General features: G+C 35.2%; 1 protein-coding gene across 13 annotated transcripts in view; it reads right to left on the bottom strand.

Moving 5' to 3' along the window:
• Nucleotides 1-239: 239 nt before the first annotated feature.
• REPS1 (RALBP1 associated Eps domain containing 1) overlaps nucleotides 240-27,968 on the bottom strand; it is a 63,837-nt gene continuing 36,108 nt past the window's right edge. For 2 of the 13 annotated variants that reach the window (XM_064413540.1, XM_064413531.1), the window contains exons 8-20: nucleotides 27,344-27,498; nucleotides 22,716-22,855; nucleotides 17,922-18,002; nucleotides 14,892-14,979; nucleotides 13,993-14,094; nucleotides 11,971-12,043; nucleotides 9,619-9,737; nucleotides 8,793-8,857; nucleotides 7,546-7,731; nucleotides 6,240-6,335; nucleotides 5,485-5,633; nucleotides 4,720-4,825; nucleotides 240-3,642 (exon numbers count right to left, since the gene is read on the bottom strand). In XM_064413540.1, coding sequence (XP_064269610.1) covers nucleotides 3,574-3,642; nucleotides 4,720-4,825; nucleotides 5,485-5,633; nucleotides 6,240-6,335; nucleotides 7,546-7,731; nucleotides 8,793-8,857; nucleotides 9,619-9,737; nucleotides 11,971-12,043; nucleotides 13,993-14,094; nucleotides 14,892-14,979; nucleotides 17,922-18,002; nucleotides 22,716-22,855; nucleotides 27,344-27,498 — 1,429 coding nt within the window. In that variant the 3' untranslated portion in view covers nucleotides 240-3,573. The remainder of the gene's footprint in view (nucleotides 3,643-4,719; nucleotides 4,826-5,484; nucleotides 5,634-6,239; nucleotides 6,336-7,545; nucleotides 7,732-8,792; nucleotides 8,858-9,618; nucleotides 9,738-11,970; nucleotides 12,044-13,992; nucleotides 14,095-14,891; nucleotides 14,980-17,921; nucleotides 18,003-22,715; nucleotides 22,856-27,343; nucleotides 27,499-27,968) is intronic. The other 11 variants (XM_064413544.1, XM_064413532.1, XM_064413533.1 and 8 more) reach the window with 11 other exon arrangements.

The following is a 27,968-nucleotide window of genomic DNA, read 5'->3' as shown; positions in this document are numbered from 1 at the left end:
CATCACAATTTCATGAAACTACATTCCACTAGAAACTAAGACTAGAACCAGCTGGGAGTCAGGAGACAATTATTTACTATTTTTTACCGTTTTAGGAAAAAGTGATTAAGGCTAGGCCACCCATGAAGTGACATTTAGAGACACACTGCACAGCTGAAACCAGAAGAGTAATTCTCAACTCTGCTCTAAATGTAGAGAAAACATAGCACACCCCATCCATAAGGGACAGAGACATGTCACGCAAGAAACAATGCTGCAAATTTATTTTCTTTACTTTTAAGTTTTTATAACCTCAACTTTGTTTATCCCACATAAGACATTTTCAGTAATATGAGATCATCTAGTTCATCACAATTGCAAGGAAAATGAGGTGCATGTGAAGTACAAAAAAATTGAAAATACTCGCTTACATTGGATAGACTTAGAATACTGCTCAAAACAAAGCGGCTTTTCAGCTTTTTACCTTTGCATTTTGGAAACCTTCTCTGTAGTCCAAAGATAGGCAATGAATGGAGAAAAAAGCAACTCCAAAGCAGGTGGAATGAAGAAAGAGGCACATTATTAGGAGACACAAAAGAAACGCAAATCAAACGAGGAGAGACACTCTTCCAATGACAAAGTCCAGAGAAAACCATTCCCCAGGTGTTTCAGAAAGGCCTGCTGCTGTCCATCCATCCCAGCTGGGTGCATGAATCACACTCCATTCTATTTAGTAGTCTACATTTATACTAGCAATAGAGAGAGCACCTCTTTTGTACTGTACATAATTCCTTGCCCCAAAGAGCTTACAATCTAAGTTCATACAAAAGAATGCATCAAGTAGCTGGATCGAGATCAAAGAAATGGAGAAGATAGGGAAATAATTTTTTAAGGGATTAAAGTTGGGTTACATTACTAAATGAGGTAACTTTTGAACATCATTGGCAGTGATGTTCTTAAGACATTAAGTAGTTTTTCAGTTAGAAGGTCTTCTGATCATGAAAAACTGGTTTAAAATGTACAGAATGATGCATCAGAAGTAATCCACAAAAGTTCTTAAAAACAGACTTGTTGGCAAGACACAAAAAGGTTCAGATTTTCTTCACTTGAGACACTAACTTGTCATTCTATTAGGAAGATATGGATGTTAGAGAAATTCATATGTACATGTAACATTTGAATGTAAAAGGCTTTTCACATTTAAGCTTAAAATGTTAAATTCTGATTTAAGAATCCTGTTGCTATAAACACAGGCTTAATACTTAAATATTATTATGAAAATAGTGCTATTTTAAAAATGTATTTTAAACTTTAAAATAAACTATGGACAAGATACAGTTGGTTCAAAAGATCAACATTCTTTAACTGCAGTGACTCACTTTTCCCACTTTTTAAAAAAAGGAAAAACTTTTTCCTACTCTCTTCCTGCTACTTGTCAGTTATAACAGAAGTGATCGGTCCATCAACTTTAAGGTTTTACTTTACTTTGGGGGGAGGTGGTCATTTGTTTTGCTGGGTTTTTCTTCACATTTCCCTATTCATATATAGTTTTCTGAAGTCAAAGCCTTGCACTTTAAATAATATTTATATGTCACCTTTGTGACTATTTAGCTATCATTTCTTAATCCCTTTACATGCAAACAGAAACTACCATCTTTCATGCAACTATGACATCCTTTCATACCAGAGAATTTTGCTTTAGATTATATACACAAACCATCTGCAACACTTCCATGACATTTGAAAAAGTTACAGTAGTAAAAATTCACCACAATTATCCAGTCTGTTTATGATAACCAAAACCAGAAATACTTATTTTTCACCGTAACAGCATAACCAGTAGTAAATTTGACTTGACCTATCCTTTTGGAAGGGAAGCAAATGTTAAGAGAATTTCATTTATGCACATAAGTGAGACAGTGATGTTAAGGACTGCTAACAGAGGATGATTTATCTTCAATTTTTAAAGAATTTTTTTAGGAAATCAAACCAGATACTAAGTCTGAAGAACTATAAATATATTTGACCCAGGTCAATACTAACATTTACTTTTTAGAAATTACATTTGTATTAAATTTGCTTACAGGAGGATACAAAAGGAGTATAGCCACAGATTACCAAGAGAATCACTTCTGATCAACAGCTAAAAATGAGGGAAGAAAATGGCCAAAAGATTAAGATCAATCACTTCTTGTACATGCCACAAAATTACAAAAAATCACCTGCAAACCTGTAATAAAGCCTTCCCCTTATTTGAATGAGTTTTAATTCCCATGGAAAGATGAATCAACAAAATTAAAATATTGTGCTGTTTTATTGGTGTAAAAATCACACAATTGCTAGTTCTGATTCTGCAGAGATACATCCATGCAGTTAAACATCTATGATCCCACAGCCAGAAGAAGCCATTAAATAGAATATCTGCTGTTAGTCAGCAATTAATGCAAATTTACATATGAGATCAAAATGTGTGTATCGTACAATATACAACAAATCCTAATACAGTACATCAACCTGAAGAGCAAGATACACTCGAGGAACTCTGTTAATAGTGAAGCCTGTCTATATGTCAGAGAAGTAAGGCCTGGAAACAAGATGACAGAAGGTACCCCAGAATTCCTAAGAATCAAAACTGTTCATTTTTTGTTTTATTTCTTTTTTTTTTTTTTTTTGCTGGGAATTAGAAGTTTATAGAGGTATTGACACATTACTTGACAATACAATTTGTTATAGTGAAGACTGGTGGATGTGATCTGCTATTAAAAGGTAACGTGTGAGACATGCAATTACAGGTGGTGCTTAGATAATGTGCAATTAATGTTTGGGACCTACACCAACTCTTTTCACAAAGGGGAGAACTAAAGAAGACCTGTTTGATAGACTACCCATTGTGCCATAAATGCTTCTACACATGCGGCTGAATCAGGAAGATGAATGGATAAAATGTGAACACCTGGCAATCTGTGGTTACATAGTCTGTAATGTATGCAACAAAAATCACGAAATCCAATCCAGTTGATATGGCAAACAGCCTGCAAGAATTCTCCCAAACTGAGTAAGCTGGGGAATTGCAAAGAGGCAGGCTTTCTAGAATCATGAACAATATTCCAATTGTGAAAGGCAGCTTGGGAAGTAACATTGGCTGATGACAGATTAGTAGTTTGCCTCTTTTCTGGCACAGTAAAATAAATGTCATAGTGAATAAAGAGTTTATGTGCTTAAAATCAACTGATTAGCAACCCTTTTCTGCAAAGATGTTTCAACAGGAAAAAAAAAAAATCCATGAAAAAATTCCAGTTGGAAATTTTGGCGACAAACTCTGCAAACTCAAGTCCAACAAAGATCATGGATGCCCACAGAGAAAGATGTGAGAGGCAGTGTCACATTCAAGGAAAAAGTAGTTTGTTGGTTTTTTTTTTCTCTCTGTACTGAAATTAAAATACTTAAAATACAAAAGTGGACAAATTGACAAAACAGAACCACAACATTTAATGTAGAATAGAGTGCATTGAGCTAGATGCATGGATATTTAAATAGGCCTTGAAACCAATACCCCTTTCAAAATTAGTAAATTCACAGTTAACGGCAGTAGGCTTAGAGGTGAGAGAAGGGTCGAAGTTGTTCCAGTTGAACTTCCAGGGAGATTCTCTCTTCAAGAACATCCTACAAAAGAAAGATTTTCTACTGACAGTCCACAGAGAATGAGCACTGAAAATTTCCTCATGCAATCAAACTCTGCTTCAGTTTGAAAACTAACTTATATTCTGGACTCTCAGTTACTCCTCCCAGAAACTGAACAGAAGATTGCCTGGCTGATAATTACTTATCATTGGAAATCAGTACTTTGTTCCAAGGTAATGCCAAGTATTTTTTCCTTTCTTTCAAATCACCCAAACCCAAATTTATAACCAGATGAAAATCCAACTATAATATTTTCAAATGATATCTAAAATGTTGAGGGGGTAAGCTCTCACCTGAATTAAGTGTATTAGAAAACTCAGTTTTTGTCCCCAGTTTTTCCTCCTATCTGAATTTTATGCACCTTGACTCTCATGAACAGTAACAAGTGAAATTCAGGCTTGAGTTTTTCAATTGACCTAACTTCCATTCTAGACAGTATCATATTAGTTCATGTTTTCATTTAAGATATTTAAAAAAAATTATCTTCACTGTTAAAATTAGATATCTTATGTAAGAAAGATGGCAGGCAAAAGACACTAAGCTGATGCCTAAGATAGCTCCAAAATAATGACAGCTGACCTAGATAAACAAATTACTATTGTTTCACTAATTATTAAACTGCAAGTAGTTTTGTATTTCAGATTATTGTATTTGTTTAAAAACATTTATAATTTATAATTTCATTTAGACTTTAAGGCTTGTTTTTTCCTTCAGAAGAACACAAACCACTTCACCTGCTCTTCTCAGTACTGCTTTTCAAGTATATGTTGAAGACAACAGGTAACCTAGTATTGATAACGTGAGGTAAAATTTTACTGTAGCTAAAAACAAATCAATACATTGAAAAATAAGCATTGTAGCAGCAAAAGTGTGATTTGTAGTTTCACAAAGCTTGTAACAAATATGTATATTCTATGATCTACAAAAATAGCTAAATATTTCATATCAATATCCTCGATTACATTTATCAGTGGATTGCAGAGATGCCTGTTACTGTGCATCACTAACATCTTGCTCTCTGAAGCTCTTCTCTTACACAGAGAAAGACTAAGGAATTACCTTTAGTTGCTGCTGTAGTTCACTGTTCAATCTGGCCAAAACAGTGTTGGTTTCCTTGTTACGTCTGATTGATGCCTGAATTGCCTTCTTGTCTTTGCCCACTGATCTGAGAAGATATTAGAAGTACTGTAATAAGTAATTTTGCCACTTAGCTGAACATCTCACTTATAGTCCCCCATTCTTTAAGTGAGCAGAATCCTCTTTTCAAAATTTTTTTACTTGTTATACTGTTAAATTTTCCCACCTCTGTCTGGCTTAATTAACCATGTTTATTTGCATGGAAACACAGATATATATATATATTTATATATGCACACATAGTTGGTTTCAATCAAAGAGCATGCAGCGCATTTTAAAAACTTGTCATTATCAACTTTCTGAAGACCCAACACAGCGAACCACATTCATTTTCCTCCAAGTGAGTACTGCAATAGACTAGTTTCATGTTAGGACACACAGACTGCAGATTTTGAATTGTTCATAGCAACCATTTAAAATTAAACGCTACATCTTAATACTTCCACCACTCATTTCCGACATACTTGTGGAAGTTAAAAAAAGTCCACACTCCAAAATCTCTTAAAAGTCTCCCAGCAGTAGCAGCTTTGGGATGACCATATTTAAAAATAAAAAACTTCTTAAATTGTTGAATTAATCTAAATTGAACACACTGAAATTGTTTGTAACTCCTGGAACAGAAAGTGTGTATGCTGTTTAAATGTAAACTTTCCAGTAACAGATGAATTTATATACTTCTTGGGTTACCTAGGAATAGATGGCTGTGAAGCAAGAACAGCAGCTATGACACCTGTTTTCTGTGTATGTTCCTCAGCTTCAGGTCTTAGCTCATCTTCTGATTTTAATCTTCTACGAATAGGCTTCGGTGGTGGAGCAAGTGGGGTAGTGCCTTTACCCTGAAGAGGCAAAGACAGCCCATTAATTCTCTGAAACTACATTTTATTTGGATTATAACCTGGTAGCTTGTGTTTCATATTTAGTTACTGAGGCAACTGAAGTCATAGCCCATCAGGTATTTTCTGATGGAGATCTAGCTGCATTCTCATTTGGTCTGGAAAAAACCTGAACTACTAAATCCAGCCACATGGTGAAAGGCTAGGAAGTTGCTTCACACTGACAAAGAACTGTTTCTGCAAGCAGAACCACCACAGTACAACTGGGTACTGTAAACATACAGCAACGTAGAACACACTTTCCCCCCAGTAATTATATGTCTGTAATCAAACAAAAAGCTACTGTTAATCAAGTTCTGCACTAAACATTTTGATCTGTTTCAAAAATTCGAAAACTTACAAGTATCTTTTCTGCTGTCTCAAGAATAAATCTAATCATCATCATCTGCTGCAAAAATTCACCATACAGATGCCTATTTGAAACACCTATTTGGCTTAGAAAACTGGGTTCAAGTGGACACATATAAAGCTGCTGTTGCAAATCAAAACAAACATTTAATTTCATATACATCAGACAACTGTGCTTTGTTCCAAGGGTACTTTGCCTACCGCACTACTGGGGACATTTGCAGGTGCTTTGTCTTCAACTCTTCCATCTGCTTTGGCAACTCTAAGAGAACTTGCAGAATCAGAGGGCTTTTCAACCTAAAGAAATATAAACTGTATTTAGAAATCTACTTCTTAACATATACTTCATTTGGCAACAATTGGAATAGAAACAAGTATGCTGTGTTCTGATACATTAATACAGTTAACACCTAAAATTCCAGTTCAATTCTCATTTAGAAACACAAGTTCTATGTCACGAGGCACTGTATTGCACAAAAGAGGCTGTGGCCTGACCACAAACTGCTACAGCTGTTTCTGCTATTACAGTACCACCATTATCTATTTGTCACTGCCAAAGGTTAATCCCTCCAATGTGACTGTTCCACATCCACCTCAATGCAAAACAATCAGCAAACTTAACTTAAGCAGTTTTCAGTGGCAGCTTAAGCTACCATAGCTGGTTTTGCAATGAGGTGCATGGAGAGTGCTCAAATGGGGCTACTGACCCTCCTGAACAAGTGAAGCAACACCATGCTGCTGACAGCTGGGAGAACTTTAAAGCACAACAGGGACTTTTGAAAGCGAGGATACAGAAGTCCCAGAGAACTTACAATCTGGATAAAAGCTATAAATCATCAAAGGAGAACATGAAGCAGTTTCTGCAATAGCTGCTAGCAATGACATTAATATTAATGCTTCCAAACTTTCAATTCCTATATCTGTAGTAGGAAACAAGTTTTTTTAAAACATCTTTAATGACAGAAGAATGCCAGAGCCCTATTCACTTTAGCTGCTTGTCCAATGACTTTGAAGAAAAGCAAATTAATGGAATTTTAGCAGATGTTTACAGTACATGACAGTACATTACAGTACAGTCATCTCCTTTATTAAGGCATGTCTTTTTTAAGACATTATTTTACAATTACCAGCAAGTCATTTGGAAGACTGGCAAGGATTAGCAGAAGAAAGGTTTTTCCTGTGCTAAATCTCAAATTATGTGTATTACCAACACAATTATGTTTGTGCCCACGTATACTAATAAGCATAAAAATCTTTTACATTACAATCAAGACCTGAGTTGAAAAGAATTCCTTCTGCTTAGGTGTTTGGCAATTACTAAATAAATGCAGCAGTGTGCAATGTAATTGCTTTCTAGCAATGGATTGAGACATCATAAAAGCCCAAAACAGAACAAAAAACCCAACAAACAACACACCACTGACAGAGAACAGCAGAAATAGGTCTTAACAGTCTCATAACTGTTGGTGGTATTAAAGCAATTGACTAGATCTTCCTTTCTACTCACCTGCAAGACTTCTGAGTGTGTTTCAATTTCATCTTCTTCCTCTTTGTTTACACCTGAAACAGCAAATGCCTCAAACTGGCTGAAGTCTGCAAAATTTGGCTGTTCTGGTATTTGTTGAGGTGAGGTACTGGTATGAGCTATTAGGCCATCAGCATCCACTGAGCGATGCACATGAGGACCTGTGCCCTGCAATAAAATAACAAAAATATTAAGGGATGGAATGTTAAGGATTATTTGGCCTTTTTAGTGGACAAAAATTTATGTACTATCACTAGGACAACATGCATCTAATGCAAGACATGCATGCAGAAATATTTAACAGAAAGGATGTTCAGATACGCTATTATCCAGGAAATAAGACCAAAGAGGGATGTAATGTAGCACTAGCTAGACTCATTCAACAATAGATATTTCTGCTGTGACAGAGCTATTTGGGCTCTGGGGGCTTGATACAGACTTTTAGTCCAGTTTCACAGGGAAATGTGCTCATATTCACCGTGTGGAATATGTCTGTCTTTGTACACTCACTTCATCCCTTTAGATAATTTCTGAATCCTTGTAGAGGATTTCTGAATCACTGACTGACTTCAGTTGCTGGTAACTCAAATTCTAACAAGTAGCTGCTGGTGAGAAACAACTAAAAAGCAATTTTATCTGTCCCATGTTAGAACTGTATAGCAGTTGAAGGGTTCAGCTGGCTAAGACAACGAAAAAACCTTTTCAAGATGTGCTTTCTACCAAATCAGCTAACTGATATCACTCAGACTGCAACTACAAAGATCTGTGACTACAAAGTCTGTGACAATTGAAGAAGTGGAACCACTCCTTTTGGGGGCAGGTATATTACGTAAAGCTCTACCCTGTGCCAGACAAATGAAAATCAAAGCCTTATTTTGCAAAACTTTGGAAAATGGCTCTCGCAGTCTTTGTTACGGCCTATGCACTATATAGGAATAGACAATGAAATGTGAAAAGGACAGTTTTTCTCTCTTTTCCACAATTCAGAGCTCCAGAGCCACTCATTCCTCCTCAATATCTACCTTAATCCCTACCCATAGTTCCACTAGAAGCATTTTTTTATTTAGGAAATACTAACACTTGGCTGTAGTCTAGGTTTTGCCATCATTCACATCCTGGTGTTTTCAAAAATATGTCAAGCAATGATACTAATTTTAGAATATATTAAAACTCAGTTACATAAAAACAATGCACCAAGTTAGATTATGATTTTTCAGAAGTGACATCACCTGTGAAGGCTGTGGTCTTGGAGGCACTGCAGGCGGATAGGCAACAACTCCAGCCTGTTGCTGTCCTGCAGAAGACACATCACATTTGGCAACAAAGATTGTTACTTTGTACATTACAGTGCTACCAAAATTTCTTAACTGCCAACATGAAGGACCATTGCATTTTGCCACATATTAACCTGTCATATTGGGCCCATAATTGTAATGTCACCTCCTTTCAAACTGGCAAACAGACAAAACCAGGATTAATCAGAACATGGATCTTGTACAGACATGGTCATACTCTTCTGGTTTTAGTATCTTAGTCTTTAGGATTTTTTTACCCTCATTACAAGTTCTTAGTTATTTTCTCATACTTTGTGATCTTGAATTTAAAAGTACTGACAAGTCAGAAGTTCAATAAAACTCCTTAAGCAGAGCAGCAGAAGTGACTTTAATAATTTCCTCTGAAATCAAATACTAAATACCCATCTTTAACACATGTAATTCCAAAAAGACTCCCCTTGAAAATTTACTAGCAGATGCAATTCATTGGATATAGGTATACAACCAGAATATTCTTTTCCTGACTTTGCTTCCCACATTCAACCAAAAAAACTACAACAGCAGAATTCAGAATTGACTTTTAAATTAGCTACTTAAGTAAAGGGCAGTATAAATTTTAATACAAAAAATACAGTAAGGATGACAACATTTGCAACTTTTTTATTCAGAAGTGGTGCTTTAAAAACAATATTCAAAATCATTCCTCAGAGAAAAAAGCACTGTCTGCTTCAGGAACACATGTGCTGAAAAACACTATACATTCAGAACACAGCATATCTACCTGGGGTAACTGAAAAGGATCTGTTCATATCTAAAGATGACGACCGAGAATGAGAAGCATGAGGCCTTGGAGGGGGTGGTGGTGGTGCAGTGTTGTCTGGAGATGTTCCTGAATGTGATCTGCAAAATACATAAGCATCTGTAGTGATTTTAGGTGGCTACAACAGAACTAAAAATCAAAAGTTCTTTAAAGCATGCAATTAAACAAAGTTTGACAGAGGTAAAACTCCCTGACTGCCAAATCAGTTTTAAACTTCCACTATTCTTTGATTTTACAACTGCTTTTATATTTCCATTTACTTAAATATCATTTATTCAAATTATTCTTATATTATTACATGTAATTTATTGTTAGGAAACCAACAGCTTGATTCATATCCCAAACAAGGACAGCTCAGGAACAGAGAATGCTAAATATTGTAATTCCATCCAAAAGACAGTCACTATAATTTTTAAGATGTAGTCAACATCCTGTTTAGGTTAAATGGGGTAAGTTTAATTTCATTAAAGAAGAATGTTTGGTTTCTCTTGGATCTGCCTCCATGTATACTGAGCTCAAGAAAAGTATCACAGTGTATGAGATTGCAATTTAATTCTCTGCCTGAAATTTTCCAAATCTATATACTTCGCACAATCTTCAGAAATTTGAACTCATTCTTAGGTAGGATCACCATCTAGTGGATATCTGTTGCAAATTCCTGGAGCATACATGTAGAAAGGATAGAAAGATAAATCACTGCACTAAGTGCCATTTAAGTGTGATTTATTGTATATAGAACTTTTGTACAACTTCCTTTTAAAACCAGTTTGCAGAAGCTTCCTAACTAGTCTAATTTGAACAAGACAGAGTTATTGAATCACTGACCTGAATATAGGTACTTTTTTATTCAACTCATGATACAATTTTTTCTATGACTGACCTCTGCAACATTCTTCTATAATTATTGTAAAATGTGTACTAGGAGAGGTAAAGGGTACCCAAGTTTCACACAAAACCTGGAATTCCTGAATGTTTAAGTTCAGACACAAAGCTGAGTTATCACAGCAGAAAAGTTTACTTTTTTAATATATTCTCTACAGCAATGCCTCTGTAATACTGTGTAACTCCCCAGCTGATGAAATTAAATCTAATTATACTGACTCCTTGGGTCATCCCTCTAGGTAGTACAGTAAAAAAAAAACCACAAGTGAAATTAAAAATGGGAGAAAGTGGTTTAAGGAGAATTCCAAAGTATCATTATCTGACACAGCCCTGTCAGTTTTTGCTATATGAAAATACAAAAAAAAAGTAGTCTTGACTAATGGTAAGATTAAGTACAATGTCATACAAAATTCCAATTGGTAGAAGAGATGCCAGTGGAAGGAAGTAACAGAGTAAGTAGGACAACAAATTTCCTGTGTTCATACTGCCACAACTACCAGGTCAGGACAGAAGCTCCCTGTGCCATTAATGTGGGAACTCATCAGAAAGCTTCACTCAGCTACACAAGTTCAGCAAGAGAACCTAACCCGAAGTCAAAGCGTAAAACAACATGTTGAAACCATCATGTTGACAGTGCAAAAACACACATAAAAGCATGACAGAGTCACATTTTCCATTAAGTAGCAATGCAGGAAAGAATCTTTCAAGTTGCTGTACTGACAGGCAAATGGAAATCTTTCTTTGCTATTGAAGTCACCCTAATTATTTTTGTTTTGAAGCTTACCTCTGAAACTGACTCTAAAATGGTTAATGGTGTAGCTGGTTTTAATCCTATTCAGGCAGATTTAGTGGGAACAATTAGCACCAGCTAGTACAGTACATTCTCTTATGTGAAATGATGCAGTTGTTGGTTTTGTGCTTGCATAGCTTTCTCCAATCCCTTAATTTACACTGGGCCTATGACTGCACTTTTTAAGTCCATTATTAAAAATATGGAGTTACTGCCATGGTATTCTTAACTTGTGCTTAATTCTTCTTTTAGGCTATAGTGTCATAAGGTTCTCCAATAATGCCTAAATGTGTATTTTTAAAAATACAAAAAATTGGTTTCAAGTAACAGCTTACATTTCCTTGTGTTTAAGGGGAAAGTATTAAGATTCTGACTGAATGTGGAGCTTCACATGGAGCACTTGACTGGCCAATTTAAAATTTTTAGATAACTTTCCTTTTTTAATTTTCACTTTACACACTAACAAAAGCAACATACATTGTTAATGCTTTAGAAAACAGACAGTTTCCAGATTCCTGAGTGTTAAAGTTAGGAATCTGTTTTGCACCATTTTATAAGCTAGTTGTCAAATAACCAGGAGCTGAGAACAGGCTTCTTTAAACACCTTTTACTTGTTTCTTTCCACTTGCTACTCTACTGACCGTTGCCGTGTTACAGCATTTCCGATTTGCTCCGGATCTGAAGTGTAAGAGTCCGAACTGCTGTAACCATCTGCTGGGAAAAGAAAGTACAGTTTCATATTTCCTTTGCATCATTAGCACACCCTAACAGACAGAAGTAACAAATAATTTCAAATATCCAATTCCTTTTGTTACAAACAATGCCTTGTATTGCTTCCCTGTAAGGTGTGATCTAGTCAGGATTCAAAATTCTCAAGTCCAAATAATTGAAGGACACAATACAAACCAACTCCACTCACCCAACACTATAAGTTGTTGGTTAATAGTGGCATGTACTGAAGAATAAACAATGACAGTAATGATGTATTTAAAATACAAAACCTAAGCCTTATAAACAGAAATTTTTAAACACTTGATGTTCCATCACTTCAACAATCTAGTGAACGTGAGTAAGGGACATCCAAGGAAAAAAAAGCAAGGGGCAGAACATGCCTGATTTTAGAAGTGCTGAAGGACTGTCATCAACCTTAGAAATCAGAAAAAGGAAAGGGCATGTACAGAACACAGATTAATGCAGTTGCTTTGCTACTACTGTAACTTCTGTACCACCAAGTCTGGAGGACAACTTTGGTTTGGACTGAAGGTTTTTTAAAACGTTCAGCTTTTGATTAAGGAAACCTACAGAAATGAAAGATGCTATTACAGCATCATAGACAGATTCTCAAGGACACCTTTACCCTTAAAAGCTCTGCAAAGCTTGAGGGTATTTTCCCCAGCAATGAGGAGCCTCACAAAAAGCACAAGATGTATATGGAATGAAGGTAGATAGAAAAATTCACCTTGGGATAATTTATCACAAGGGCACCAGGTAAATCAAAGTTCAAGGTGGAAGTCACTGGAGCAAAGTTGATTTGTTACCAGTGAAGAGGAAAATTCTATTCAAAACCATAAGATTTTTCTGAATTACCCACTTTCAAAGGATTACTTTAACCTCCTAGGACACAGAAGTTTTCAAAAGTGGTATGACACATCGAAGAATGTGTCCAAGCCAGAAATGAAAATCCTACAGATGACTCTCCTGATGAGCAAGGCACATTCTTACCTGTCACATTTTTGATACCTTTTCTCCATAACACTGCAGGTACACAGTGCTTACATCTTACACTGCAATGTGGTTTGTTTTATTTCAGTATGTTCTTCCTCTAAAGGAAAAACACTCTATTAAAGATTAAAAGATTAGACTACACTCAGATAAGGAAAAGGGAGGACCAAAAGGCTCTTGAACTTAGATCCTGCATACAGCACTAGTTCCACATTAAAAGATGTTTGCTTATTCTTTTGCATTAGAAAACTTTTTAGTAAAAACAAAACTGCTTGAAAAGTAAAACTCAGACATGGTCAGGACACTGGTTAGAAAAAAGAGTGCCACTGAAACAGAGTTCACGAGAAAAGCAAAACATATTGCAAGATGGTATTTTCTGAATTCCTCCTGTATTACAAACCAATCAAAATACTTCTGTTCTTAATAATGTAAAGGATTTAAAAGAATGACTTCTTGAAACTTTATTTTTACTGAAGAAAACTTCCCAACTTGAAGAAAACAAAAGAATCTCAGAAAGACTCCAGAGCTTCATTCAGGCAACATATAATCCTGGACCTCTCTTGTAGTCATTTTCACCCTTTAGAAAACAGGTTAACATGGTTCTGAGGAAGAACAATCAAATGCTTCTTAGAGAATTCCACTTTATCTACACTGAGTTTTTTATTCTAGGATTAAAAGAGAAAACAGGAAGATGGAAAACAACTGACAAAAATAATTTTCTTGAGCATATAGGGTAGGAAAACAACTCCAGTGACATCAGTAGAACTTTAATAATTAATACTTCTAATACATACTTTGTATCAGAAATGTTTCTGTTCTTAGGATAAGAATCTCATTTTAGAGCTGCTACTATCCAGCCAGCTTTCCTTCACTGAAGGATATATCAGATCTGCATTTTATGTAATGTAAGAAATGAGACCAGAAAGCACTTTGATACTTACTAACTGTATTTCCAGACGTAAATTTTACAGATGAACTAATTTTATTTTCTTCTGGGAGATCTGATGGTTTCACAAGTAGTGGACTAGTAGGGTTAGCATGATCTAGAGGGAAAAAAGAAATCTAGATAAATGAACTTATTCAAACTAGCCTTTATTTCTGGCGCTAAAGATTTACACTGGTTTTCTGCCCTTATCTGAAGTGCTGCACTCAAGACTAAAATTGTATTTTAACTCAGAAATAACACTATTACAACGTAAAACACCAATTTCTCAGTATTAAGAGCTGTGAAATTTCAGCTATTTACAAGGCCATAGAAATTTAAAAAGAAGTGTGTTGTCAGTACTATTTATTCTCCTATGCTGAAGACTCTGCATGAGTTCATGACTTTAGGAAATACTGGCACACAACTGAAAACTAAGACCCCCCCCTGTATTCCTTTAAGAAAATTTATCAAACCACCTTGCTTATTATTGACCAGAGTAAAAAAAGGCCTGCCAATATTCCCAAATGCTTTCAAGTTTCAAAATAGTAAATGCAGGATTTCTGACCACAGAAGAACAAGCTTTATGATTGCAGGTTATGATCTTCATCTCCAGTTTCCTTCAGTATTTAACAAGGAAACCCAGACATTCACCTGCAGTTCCAAATCCAATCTTTATAATGATGCAGAACCACTCTCCAAGAAACACTCTGCTAGAGATGGTAAAAACTCACTGTAGCAAATGGCCAATTCAAGCTCTGCACTTATCTGAACAGCAGTTCTTAACTCAGTAATGATGCTCGTTACAACTCCAGATTTATTCATCCTTGGTGAAGGAGAAAAGTAAGTACATTCAAGGAAGTAAGGCCAACTCTAACTGTATGAAACTTTCCAAATTAGCAACAGAAAATGTCCTACCACTTCCAGTTCTTTTAAGCTCCATTTCCTGCATGTGGATTTTGCTTGGAGTCATTCTTATAGGAACTGGGTGCACAATTGCAGTGTCCTGTAGAAGAGATCACAGTTATGTTAACCTAGCTTAAATCACTTATAAAAGGTTCTGACAGCGAGTCTCTGACAGCACATGCAATGTCAATTTTGAACAGAATTTCATAGATTTCGTTTATTTGCACAGTTCCGGGGAATTGAATATACCCAGGAAACCAAAGCTCTCTAAGCTGTAGTCTCTGTAATGTGAACTTAGCTGCTTAAAAGGGCACTAGAATATGTTTCTATCCGTAACTGCAAGTAGGACCTGAATTTTACCAGCTTTCCACCATTTCTAGCATATCAGGCATCTGGTACTTTGAGCACTTCTTAAAAACACCCCAAACCTAACAATTTAAATCTTGACTCCTCAGCTTTACTTATAATGCTTCAAAAAATAATGGGCTCTCTAAATAGTATAAGTAGTGCTCAATGAAATAGGTACTTTGTAGCAATTTCAGACATCTTCTGGTGTCTTTAAAATAGCAAAAATCTAAACATCAGTATAATAAGCTCTAAGCTTCTTGACAAGCATTGGCCTTACACTTAGGCATTAGTCATTCAGACAAGGGGCTATGTTTAAAGTACTTTATAGACAATCCTTTTCATTTAGTTTGAACACTGATGGCAGACAGTTTAAAAAAAATAATTTCAAAACTCAGAAACAGCCTAAAAATAGAGCCATGGCTGTCTGAGGTTTTTTACTATCATCCATATTCAGAATATATGAATGGGTGGGCCAATGACAGCACAAGAACACCCCCAGATTATATTATATTCTATCCTAGAAATAACAAGAAATTTCAAAACTACCTTTGTATCAGAAATTTAATTTGTTCTGACTCTTCAAGTAGATCAATTTCACTAGGTGTAATACATTTGTATTTTCTGAAACTATTTCAATTCACTACCATGGTTGCAAGCAAAACCACTTTCTAGTTACAGCTCAAACATTTTTGTTGCAGGAAACTTTTAGGAGTAGTTAGCACTTTAAAATACACTGCTTTTTGTTCCCTCTCAAATGAGATTATCATGCAAAGAGCACTTTTACTGTGGCTCCTTCAGACCTCTGCTGTACTCTAATGTGCAGCTGAACAGAAGTCATGCCTCAAATAGTTAAATGGATTTGATATAATGCATTAATTTACATTATTAACCTAATTTTACATAAAACAACATGTTACCAACTTTGACTTAAAAAAGGCATACTGTGCTCCCATACTAAGGGATAGATGGACTGTTTTACTCTTTCCATTTATGTTTTACCTCCAAAGCAGCTACTTTTCCAACTAAAAAAGACCTGGTGTGTGAATTTATTCTTTAGATAGTTATTAACAACTGCTTAAGAAAGCTGGTTTTCTCTCTACTGGGGAACCAGTTGTTCCATAAATCATTCCAATGCATCACTACTGAAACTGCTAAAACAAAGTCTGCCATCAGCTAACTGAAAATTTGTCATCATTTGTTCTTATTTTAGTATTGAAAACAAAGACTCTAACCCCAAAGTCTGTTACCCTAGCAAGTATCAAAGATGCTCACCAGTCTTTTCTAAGCTATATAAGCATTTCAAGAAAAGAACTCAAGGATGTGATCAGCCATAAAAAAATTCTGCATTCCCAGTGAATTTATCCATATACATACACACAAACACATACTCTATATAAGAGCTTTTCATACACCATCACTGCTCTACTTTTTAGATTATCAACATAATGAAAGAATTCAAACCTCAGGTTTCTGTCATCTGCTAATTATGTGTGAAAATAAATTACTGTCTTCTTGAAGAAACAAGACAGTGATAGTCAAGCAATTATACACAGCAAGTAACAACTATGAACTAATTTACATCATGTTTACCTCATTAAAACATAAAAATCAAGCATATTTAAAACAAAAACCATCTCAGATGAAAGAGGGCTGGTTTTTGCTTTAAGTAGGACATTTTCACTTGTTTTAAATGTTTATTAAAGGTTAATTCTGAACATGAGAAACAGTGCAGTTTGAATTCTGGCTTACAGCATCTAGAAATGCTATTTCTACACAAACATCAGTGTTAACTTTGAGACTGGAGCACTGATATATTGAAAATTATGTATATTTATGTAGTCTCTCTTTTCAGAAGTGACAGGTTTAATACTAAGAGCAGTTAAATGTGTATTATCTCCACCTATTATATTTTGTTACACAATCAAATGGACACCAACACTGTAATTAATTAAATTAAAATGGACACTTGGTGCTAATTAAGTCTGTAAAAAAAGCAGGATGAAAGCAGCAGCTAAATACTGCATTTCTAATACATTTCAGAACTGCTTTAATGTCACATGCTGTAAAGCTTAAAACCAGCAGAACTTGAAACGCTGTAGTGTATTTCTGGCTCCCAAACTTGGCAAGATATTTAAATACATAATCCTTCAGAGCACTCCTCACTGAGTAAAGCCTTAGAACACCACAGGTTTAGCTGGAGAGATACTAAAAGCCTTAGTAATAAGTAACTCGGTAAAAATATTTGGAATATGAAACACCACACCCATTAAAGCCCAGTAGCTTTTTTTTCACAGAAGTTGGCACTGGTTTTGTGCAAATCAGGCTCTGCAACTCAGAAAAACCCAAAACAACACTGAAGACAAAATCTACAACAGAACTTGTTTATCATAGGGAGTGGCCCTTGCATCAACTTGCACTTAAAAAAAAAAAAAAAGTTTAAATTCTTTGTGTATGACAGATTTTGACAGAAGTGTTGCATTAGGTCAAAATCAACAGGAAAAAGCATTCTTTGCAATCAGAGATTAAACAAGAGCAGTACTAGAAAATTTATATTCCGAAAATAAGCAAACAAGCTATTTGCCACCATTCCCCAAAAGCAGTCCATGGAATCATGCATAACAGGTAAATACAATGAATGGAAATTCAGTGTTAATAAAATTAATTTCAAACAAGCAAGCTAAGTGATTGACTTACAGGATCAGCTGGTGCAATGTTAGAATCAAATTGGGTCAGAGTTTGTGAGCTTGAAGAGCGTTCGCTAAATGTCTCCCACTGCTGAACAGACAGAGGAGAGAAGTCAGCATGATGAGGAAGATGAGAGTAAAAGATCACTGAGGAGATTTAGCATAGTAGTTCAGAGGTTGCACTGGAAAGAATCATATTTGCACAGGAGAGTACTTCACTTGGGAAGCACACTAATATATATTTATAAAGTATTTCTATTTCTGAGATTGTTGTGGAACCAAGTTTGTTATCTGTCTAATATTAATCTTTATATTCACATTTTATAATGAAGATAACAGGTGCAAAGGCAACCCAGAAGTACCTTCAGAGCTCATGCTTGCCAACAAACATCATACAAGTAAAAGAACTGGCTAAGCAGTTCATATAATTATAGAGATAAAAATCAGAGACATGTTGTGTGCATTTGTAGCCATAAAATCCACAGAAAGGCTCCTCAGCTTTGTAGCTGCCAAGTTTCAAACCTATTTAGTAAATGCTGATTCTCTTACAAAATCCCAGACAAATGAACACTCAGGAGAGTACTCCAATCACACCACTACAGCTTGCCAGTGCAACCCCTGAGAAGTGATTCTACGCCATAAAAGAGCATTTCCACAAGTCTAAATCACTGACAAGGCAAAGAATAAAATCCAAACATACTGTTGATTACTAAAAGCAAGTCAATCTCTGAACAATTTTATAAGATATGGGCAATGCTGTATCAATACATGGCTGTCAAGAATCCTCATGTAAACTGAGTCAAGTTATAGCCACAACATTGAAGTACATAAAATGAATCAGTGATCTGGAAACCAGATTAAAAAAAAAATCACAACTAGAATGCTAAACCTATTATATTTTGGTAAAATAACAAGTAAATATTAAGCAAGTTTTAAACACTACAAATACAAGTTTCAAAAATTAAAAATACAAAATTTTTAGTGCTCAGAAAATTTGACAAAAATTATGTTTGTTATAGTTGTGGACACAACTTGGGTGTTGGACTCTATGACCCTTGTGGGTCCTTTCAAACTCAGAATATTCTCTGTGTCATATTCTTGTCCCATCTCTACAGGTAAATCAATCTAAATGATCCCAGAAGACACAAGACAAACTATATGGTGCTAGCCAACCCAATCTCGTGTTCTCCTCTACACCAAACTATATTCAGTGAACAGCCTGTATTGGAAGCAAGTCTAAAACAGTTATTTCAGAAATAATTTCTTAAGGAAATTCCTAAATAACTGTTTACAATCAGATTAAATAAAATTCAGAAAAATATTAACTAAATTTGTAATTGCTGTCATGTGTGGTAAAGCTTCTTGTAGAGAAGTAGCTTTGTCTCCTCATTTCAAACTTTAAATGAGGGCAAACATTATGGAATTCTATTCATATAAGGGTGGGTTTCTTTTCTGGTTATTTTTTGTTGTGGTTTTCTGTTGGTTTGAGGGTTTTGTTTGTTTGTATTTGTTTTTAACACAAAACTACCCTCTTCATGGACAGAACCTAACAAAACCTTTTTAGTAAGGATTCCCAACTGTTCTGTCCCTGTTTAACACTCCCTGTATTAATTAAACAGTTCATCTCTGTGTCCCTCCACCCCTTCATGAAGGTGCAGCATTGCAAATTGTTTGGAACTCTACAAACCTGTTAGTGAGCCAGTTTTTATCAAGTCAGAAATTTAACTGCCAAGTTCTGCCAGCCTTTCTCCTGATTTGGCCTCTTGCATTTGCACAGCTGCTCATTTTCATGAAACATATTAATATTTATCTTAGGTCTACCACTTTTAAACTTGATTTGGCCAGTGGCTTCCCAGTTACTAGTGAGACTGGCAAACATACCATTTCATTGAAGAAATACTGTTAATTGTTCCAAAAATTCCATAGGGCACACAGCACTTATGTTACAGTTAAGATAAATGGTAAAATATTATTTGTTACAGATGGATGCTTAATCTCTTTTACCACCCTGCTCTGAAGCCAAACCACAGGTATCTTTATTACTTGTCCTTGGGCTCCCTAGCTTTGGAGGATCTGAAGTAGCTCTTAAAACATTGTTTTATTCTAAGACACGGACACATAAATACCAACACCTGCTCTAGGAAATATGCTGTTGTGTTCTATTCTGAAATACTACCAGAAGCTAGCTACTGCTAAATCCCCAGTTAACAGAAAGCAAAATATATTGAGAATCTACTGGACTGCATCTCAAACACTGCAAAATTTAAAAGCATTGAGAGGGTAAAACTCATGCTAGCTAAAGCTGAAGTATTTGTTCTGTCGAACTGCAAAAATGTTTTTAAACTAGTTTCAAAAGGTTAATTACTAGAAACTAAACCTCACAGCCACCTGAACCATTATGAAAAGAACACCAAGACATTTGAAACAAGGCGTAACAGTTGTGAACTTAAAAGCAAATCTCCATATCTGTGTTAAAGCTAGTAAGAGAGCTGCATGACACTTGACAGTTTTAAACAAAAAAATTATACTAGGCTTTTCTATTATTTTAAGCTTTGAAAACTAAGTGGTCAGCTGTGAGACTTAGATGGAAAAGACATCTGAAGTAAGAAAGAAGCAATGAGTGAAGAGATGAGAATGTGAAGCATGTAGTATATCCAAAGTTAGACGGATTTTCATGTTGCTCTTTATTCTGAAGTTTTAAACTGATGCCTTGGTCTATACTTGGGAGTCTCCAGTAACTGGGCCTGGCAACTGCATTCTATAAACCAACAATGAGCTAGAAAGAACAGAGTAACCAACAGCTTTGAGACTAACAGGATGAGACTGCCTGGAATGACAGCTAATACAAGGATGCAGAGCTTTTACAAGCAATTCATTTGTTGATGACCCTTATAAGAGGTTGAAAGAGGAAACAATTAGACTGGTGCCTGCAGCAATATCAGAAATTTTTTCATGGAATTAAAACCTTGAGGACTTTGACCTGACTCATGCTGAAAAGAAAATGCCAAGAAGAAAGAAACATGCACAGCAACACATTTGAAAAATCAGAAATTCCTTTGGGTTAGAACAAAAAAACTAAACATTTAGTTCAACTCTTATTTTAGTATAGTTAGTATCCAGTAGTATAGCTACTGTGAGAACTTTTCCAAACCTCTTAAGCTATAGTAGACTTTCAAAAACAAAATGCCACCTTATCTTATGTGAATGGAGAGTCAGTTTTATAAGTCAAGATTCTGGCTGACAAAATTGTAATTCACTTTGTTGCACTAGTAGAATTACCCTATTCAATGGGTTTGAGTTGCATTAGACACTGAAGGAATCTGTTCAATTATGATGCAGGTATTAAATGATTAGCTTATTAAATCTTTATTGGAAACAGAAGGGAATGTGTCTGGGCAAATTTTAATACAGCTGCAGACATTTGCAGCTTTTTAAGCAACAACTGAATGAATCTGCTCCACCTCCCTCTTAAAACAGCTTCCTACCAGCAGTCTGAGTCACTCTGTTAAACAGAACAACTAAGAATCACTAAATAATGTCCAACGCTTTTTAATTTGGTAAGGATGTGACTATGAGGCTAGCATTTGTCTTTACAAGTAACAGCAGACTTTATAAAGTCCTTCCCTGCTGAGAAATGATGGAAGTTTCCTCTGCTCCTAACTTTAATCCTAAAAATGTGCTTATTTTCTGCTTCATGCTGATTTTCCACTGGTTTGTCTAAATCTTTTCCTATCAATTTTCTATTCACTTCAAGTCTAATGAAGAAAGAAAAAGAACCACAAAAAGCTCTTTTAATAGAAGGCAATACTCAGCTACTGACAGAACTATCTTACCTGTTAAAACAAGTTTTCAATTGATATTGAGTCACAGATAATAAAAAGTAGTTTTCCAAAATTAATTTCATTCTTTTTTTCCCTTTCTTATAAGGAAAAGTAAGCCTACATCATCTTTGTACATGGCTGCAGTCAGAAAGTCATTTAGGCATCTAAAGTAGCTCTTAAAACACTGGTTTATTCTAAGTCAGAGACAAAAATGTTAAAAGAGTAACAAGAAAAATCTAGGAATCAATCCCTTACAGGCCTTTTAAGCAAAACACATTTGTGGGGGAAAAAAATATAAAAAATACTGCTTGCTAACTTTACTTTCAAATTCTGATAAAATAGAGCTCTACTGCAGAAGACTGCTTATATAACAATATAAGCATATATATAACTTATATATGCTCAAGTATGATGAAGCAGAAGTACGTAACAGTAACGATTTAAGATTTAAATAAATTTAGCCCATGGCTGGCTTCAGATCCTACTCTGAGTCTCTGCTTTTGAAACATGCTTCTGAAGTCATGACTTCTCTATGTTACTGGTGATATTTCAGCCTCAAATCACCTCCAGAAGTAAGTCTCAATATCCAGATCCGTCAAAAACTTATTCTGTAGTTTAGCCAAAGTGTCTGCTAAAAAAAGTTCTTCAGAAGTAACAAAAAACTCCAACCAAAAACATGCCCTAAATAAAAAAAAATTAGGATTAATTCAAATTTTCCAAAACACGTTATGAGAGAAATTTTGTGATTAATATAAAGCTTAATTACCCTTAATAGCATTTTAAATAGTATCGCACAATGACATAGAAAAACCAGAATGAAACCTTTTTTTTTTGCATTTTAACACAGAACTTTCTTGTGTTTATTGTCATGCTAACTGTTTCATGATTTGTGATCAGCAATTCACTTATGACAAATTATGGACACATACACACAATTTGTTTATTGACTGGCAGTGAAATAACTCATAGATAAAAGTGCTGACCTCACTGCTCTGATTCAATTCTGGCCAGGTCTGGTTTAGGGATGGCATTGATGGAGACTTGCTTGGAGGTGCTTCTGCTGGAGAGCCAGAGTAACCTACCTCACCAGTCTGTTCCCCAACTTCTGAAACGACAGGAATCACTATGAACAAAAATCATAAATTGCATTCAGTTTATTTTTAGAAGAGTTGTTCACATCTCACGGAAAGTGCAAAGTACCCTTAAATTTAATCTTTTTCAAGAAAATACTTAGCAGCAGACAAAACCCAAAAACCCAAGAACTCTTATTAAGTTAAATACTGTAGAAAACCTTTTATCAGGTACTACTCTTATTTTAAGAATGTTTCTGAAAATCAGACTTTGAAGATTACTCTGTACCATCCCATCCTCCCAGTACTTAGCCTTTAAGTAGCTTTTTCAGATTTTTATTATATATATAATTAAACAGTTTTTCTAACAGCATGAGAAAATAACTTCACACTAGCATTTATTACATCATATCCTGCGCTGAGCATTTAATCTTACAGAATCAAATACTTCCTTATATGAAAGGTCAGAGCAAAACCAGTATCTCAAAGCAAACACAAAAAAATTTGACAACAGATTAAGAAAATCATTCCCCCTTAGATTAGTCCCCCCAAAAAATTAGTTTCAAGCCTCCTTACTAAAAAAGTGGTGTTTCCATTCACATTTTGCAAATTGAGTAAATCTAGTAGCTGTCACATTGCAACTGTCCTTTGGCACTGTTCAGTTCTCTCTTGAAGTAAATCTGAACAGCAGATCAAACATTCTGTCTAACACAGTACAAAATCCTGCTTACAATGTCTCCTATTCTAGATATCATCATGCAAGCTAAAGCCAGGCATTAAGACCCTCAAAAAACCTGAAAATTCAGATTACAACTGTACAATGTACAAGCAACAGGAACAGTTGAAAAAGTGACTGATAAGTAGTGAGACATATTAGCATGTCAGCAGTCACACAGAATTAAAACTCCAAACAAGACAAAATACTAAACAAAAAAATTTCATTAAATTACCATTAGAAAGGACTGCTTCACGGGTATGTGATTGAAGATGACTGCCGCAAGAGTATGTTGTACCAAAACTTCTTTGAAATTTATAGAATTTACTGGTTTTAGGTTCCTAAAGAGCTGAACTCTGCAGCCTTCTCTTCTGCTAAGACAAGACAATATACTGCCTGCTAATTTTAATTTAGAATAAGCTAATAACAAATTCAATGTCAAACCAAACTGAAAACACTTGAATAGGCAGTGTGATCACTCTGAAAAGTAACAACCCATTATTGCCTCCAGAGAGCTGCCAGGGACAGCAAAATGCACAGCCAAAAACTGAAGACCAAAAAGAAATTAATTGTGCTACTTTAAGGTCAGATGTAACTGCAATGCTACTACCATGAAAAAAACCACACACTGAAACCAGTAACTCTTCAGTTTCAAAGGTTATGTAAACTTCCTTTAAATAGCCAGCTCTGAGGCTGTTTCCAAAATTGTGCCCCGCACCTAGCATCTGTGCTTTCTGTAAAGGAACACATCTGTGTTCCTTTACAGAAAGCAATAAAAATAGGTTACATTGAGGTGTCAATGTTACCAAGTAGTCAAGCTGACATGCTGTGGTCATTGCAAACAAAATAATATTATTAAGTACAAAATATACCAGTGGCAATATTTTGTAAATACGTATCACATGTTAATTGCTCTGAAGTGTAACAAGAATAAAAAGTTTCTATTAAGTTAAAAACCTCAACATTCATGTTTTACTGACAGTATTCTATATAACAACTAATTTCCAGTGTTAAACACAAGTTAAAGTCAAAAGATAAGGCTGAAAATTATTATGTATAGACTACATAGCTATCTGTAAGTCAAAGAGTTCTGCAAATACCTACATGAAACACACCTATGACAGTCTATGGAAAATTTTAAGGGTTAAAGTAATTGTGTAAGACATAAGGCATGGCAGATTGTTTTTCCTACAAAGAAATGGCATTGTGGCACCAACCCAAACAAAAACTCATGGAAAAGTAAAACTTGCTTTTCAGCTTTTGTAAAGGTTGATAATTTTTACTGACTGAGATAAAATAGAGTTTGAAGGAATTACAATTCTGTAGAGATGTACTGCTCTACTAGAAAAATTACCAACTACACAAATGCTTAATTATACAGTAAGTCTGTGCCATGTGAGAGAAATACATATCTCTAGTTATGAAACCAGATGTAAAGCAAGATCCTATCTCAAAGAGGTATGGAACACCTGCAGCTGGTCACATACTGGATTCACAGAGGCTGTCAGAGGAGCTCAGGAGACTTCTTCCTTTGCTGTCTGAACACAGCCCAGAGGGTGCAAGGAGCCCTCTGCTACTCCTCCTGCTGGCCACTAGTTCAGAAGTCAAAATGCAAAAAAGCAGCACTTCTCAAGTGCAGAAGATTACTGGGAAACTTTCTAACAAAAGAACGGGATTAATAATGGTGCTGTCAACGCTTTTGAAATGAAGTTTGCCATCTTGTACATTGGTTTCAAAGACATTCAAGCAATTCGTCTTCAACAGTTTGACGATACATTATTCATACTGAGGCATGTCAGCAGAAGATCATCAACCATTTCTTTCTTTGAGAAAGTTTTATCCCATGCAAAAAGTGCACTGAAAAAGATACTCTGGTGTCGTACTTTAGTTTCCATTTCTAAGACTATTTTGGAAGAAAGCTTTAATGAAACACAACTTTTACAGGAACTGAAATGAAAAATTATTACCAAAATTTAACTGGCTCATCTTTCTAGGCTTATTTACAGTTCTTATGATGAATTCCTGTAATTCATCATGTCCAGCAGACAAACCTATCACTAACTTTTAAATTAGTAAATGTATGCTGTTGTAACTAAACATAAAACTGTAGCCACATCAATAACTTCATCTGAAGTATTTTATTCAACATAGAAGTTGTGGCAATAAATCATGTTACATGCCAGATAAGATCAGCTATTTCCAATGCTGCTGACCCAATTAAATATATAAAATAAAGCTAATTGGATAAAAACACAGAAGTTTGCAAGAATTTCAATTTTTCATTGTTTCATTGTAGCTCTTAGTAACCACAGAATAAAGTATCAGATTTTCCTATTTTTTTAAGCACGGCTTACGTAGCAAGGTAAACTTTTAACATTCACTAGAATAGGGTAACTTCCCTTTAATACCAGAGGGAAAAACTTCTAAAAGCAAGTTGCCTGTAAAATGAGAACAAAAAACATATACATAATCTTTTTGGTTTAGTGTCTGATGTATAAAGTTTTCAGACAACTTAAGGTGAAATCTTATACCAATAACAGATCAAGACAAATATAGCTGTTGGGTGTGGAGTTTTGGGGGGTTTTTTAGTGGGTTTCTAGGGTTTTTTTAGAAACAACAGTTTATACAAAAAAGTGTTATTTCACTTCCTAACAAGATTTTTTTGCTTGATTACCACTTTAACACAAAAATGGAGAGAATGGAATGGTTTTTGACATTTGCTAGGTTTTAGCCCAATTACCTCCAGCTATTTCTCACAAATGTCTTCATCATAGCAAAATGCTTACTCATACTGAAAACACTTCAGCAGCAGCTCTTTGAAGAGCCAACCTACTCCGACAGAAAATAGGTTCATTATTAAAGCAGAGGTAATAAGAAACACAGTATCTAGTTTAAGAACTCATCCATAATTTTGAGATTAGAGTCTCAGACAGTCTACAAACACAGTATGAAAAGAGTTCCCTTGAAGCATTTAGTGAAAATAAATAAAATTCTAGCAAATCATAGTACCTGTGTACTCGGAATATAACCTGACTTTCCAAGCAAAGACTGCTTGTTATAAAGTAATCTAAAGCAGTTTTAGAGCACTCAGTTTCCTTTATCTATTTTAAAAAAGTAAAAATGAGATGGTCACAGACATCCTGTTTTTGAACACCACTTGAACATGGAACAGTAGTTTGTTTTTCAGTTACGGGACTAAGTTTTTGCCACGTATTAACAAGCAGAACTCATACAGTCAGTGTTTTTCTGGGAGTACCAAATGGTAAAAGGCAATGCACAGAACAATTAGGTGCCCAGACAATGAAGGATAAATCTGCTTCCAAGTCAGGAGGTGAATTTCAAAAAAAAGGGCCTGTGGTACTGATCCTGCATTTTTAAACACTTATCCTGCCCTTAGCATTGAATCTGGGAATATTTTTTAAGTACCTTTGATACTCAGAAACTCATACCATATTTTCACAAACGAGGGTGAATAGAAAGCATACTCATTTGAAAGTGAGTCTAAAGTATAGAGGGCTTGGGAAATTGAAATACAATAGCTGGTCATGAATAAAATCCACACTGCGACAATTTTGTTTTCCCTAACCTTTAAAGGACAGAGTCAATATTTCTGAATGTAATAATGTATGCATACTTCTCCTAAATAACTGCCCTCTACAGAAATATGTACATGGTCAAATTAGCTTTGAGCAGTAAGACTTCTAAAAATTGAACAATGCTTTAGTTCATATTGACAAGTGCTTTCTGTTCATACAAACATGTATCTGCTGTAACAATTAGACCATAATTTTAAAATACTGACATTCGTGTTCAATCCGTATCTTACCCGTTGAGTCTTCCAAATCAATCAGTTTGGGCATTAAACTTTCAGGTAACTTTTCTGGCAAATCATATCCATTCTTCCTAGCAACTACCAGATGAAATGCAGCACAGAACTCATCCAATGTCAGTGCACCATCTTTATCAAAATCTGACAGTTCCCTAAGAAGGAAAACTTAGTGTAAATAAAATTTCTACAAGTTATTTTATTTCCAAAAGACAGGCTTCCATTTTGCTACTTGGATGAGCAAAGGTTATTGTTCCCTCTATCCTACTAAACACTTCATATTAGGGCTACATTCTTTACTCCTCAAGATGATGAGCCTTCATTAATAACAGCTTACAGTTAATTTAAAGTCACTTTTATCTCTCCTGGTTTTTAAAGCATTTAAGACAGTACTACACAATATTATTGGCCTCTAGTGCTGAGGCAACATGATTAAATGAGAAATTACCTGAAAAAAATAGAAATCATTACACTGAAGGAAAGATAGCACCTGCCAAGGTAAGTCATTTAATGACAGCATGCAATGATGCAGGACAAATTCCAGAATACAATGAAACAGATTTGCCCAAACTCAAAGCTGAATTTGTCACCATGTACCACAAATTTACTTAAAAATGTGTATGTG

This window comes from Passer domesticus, chromosome 3 (assembly GCF_036417665.1).
Source record: "Passer domesticus isolate bPasDom1 chromosome 3, bPasDom1.hap1, whole genome shotgun sequence".
In the NCBI taxonomy this organism is placed as follows: Eukaryota; Metazoa; Chordata; class Aves; order Passeriformes; family Passeridae; genus Passer; species Passer domesticus.
The sequence above is the reverse complement of the archived record's forward strand: the minus strand, read 5'-3'. Positions and strand labels throughout refer to the sequence as shown.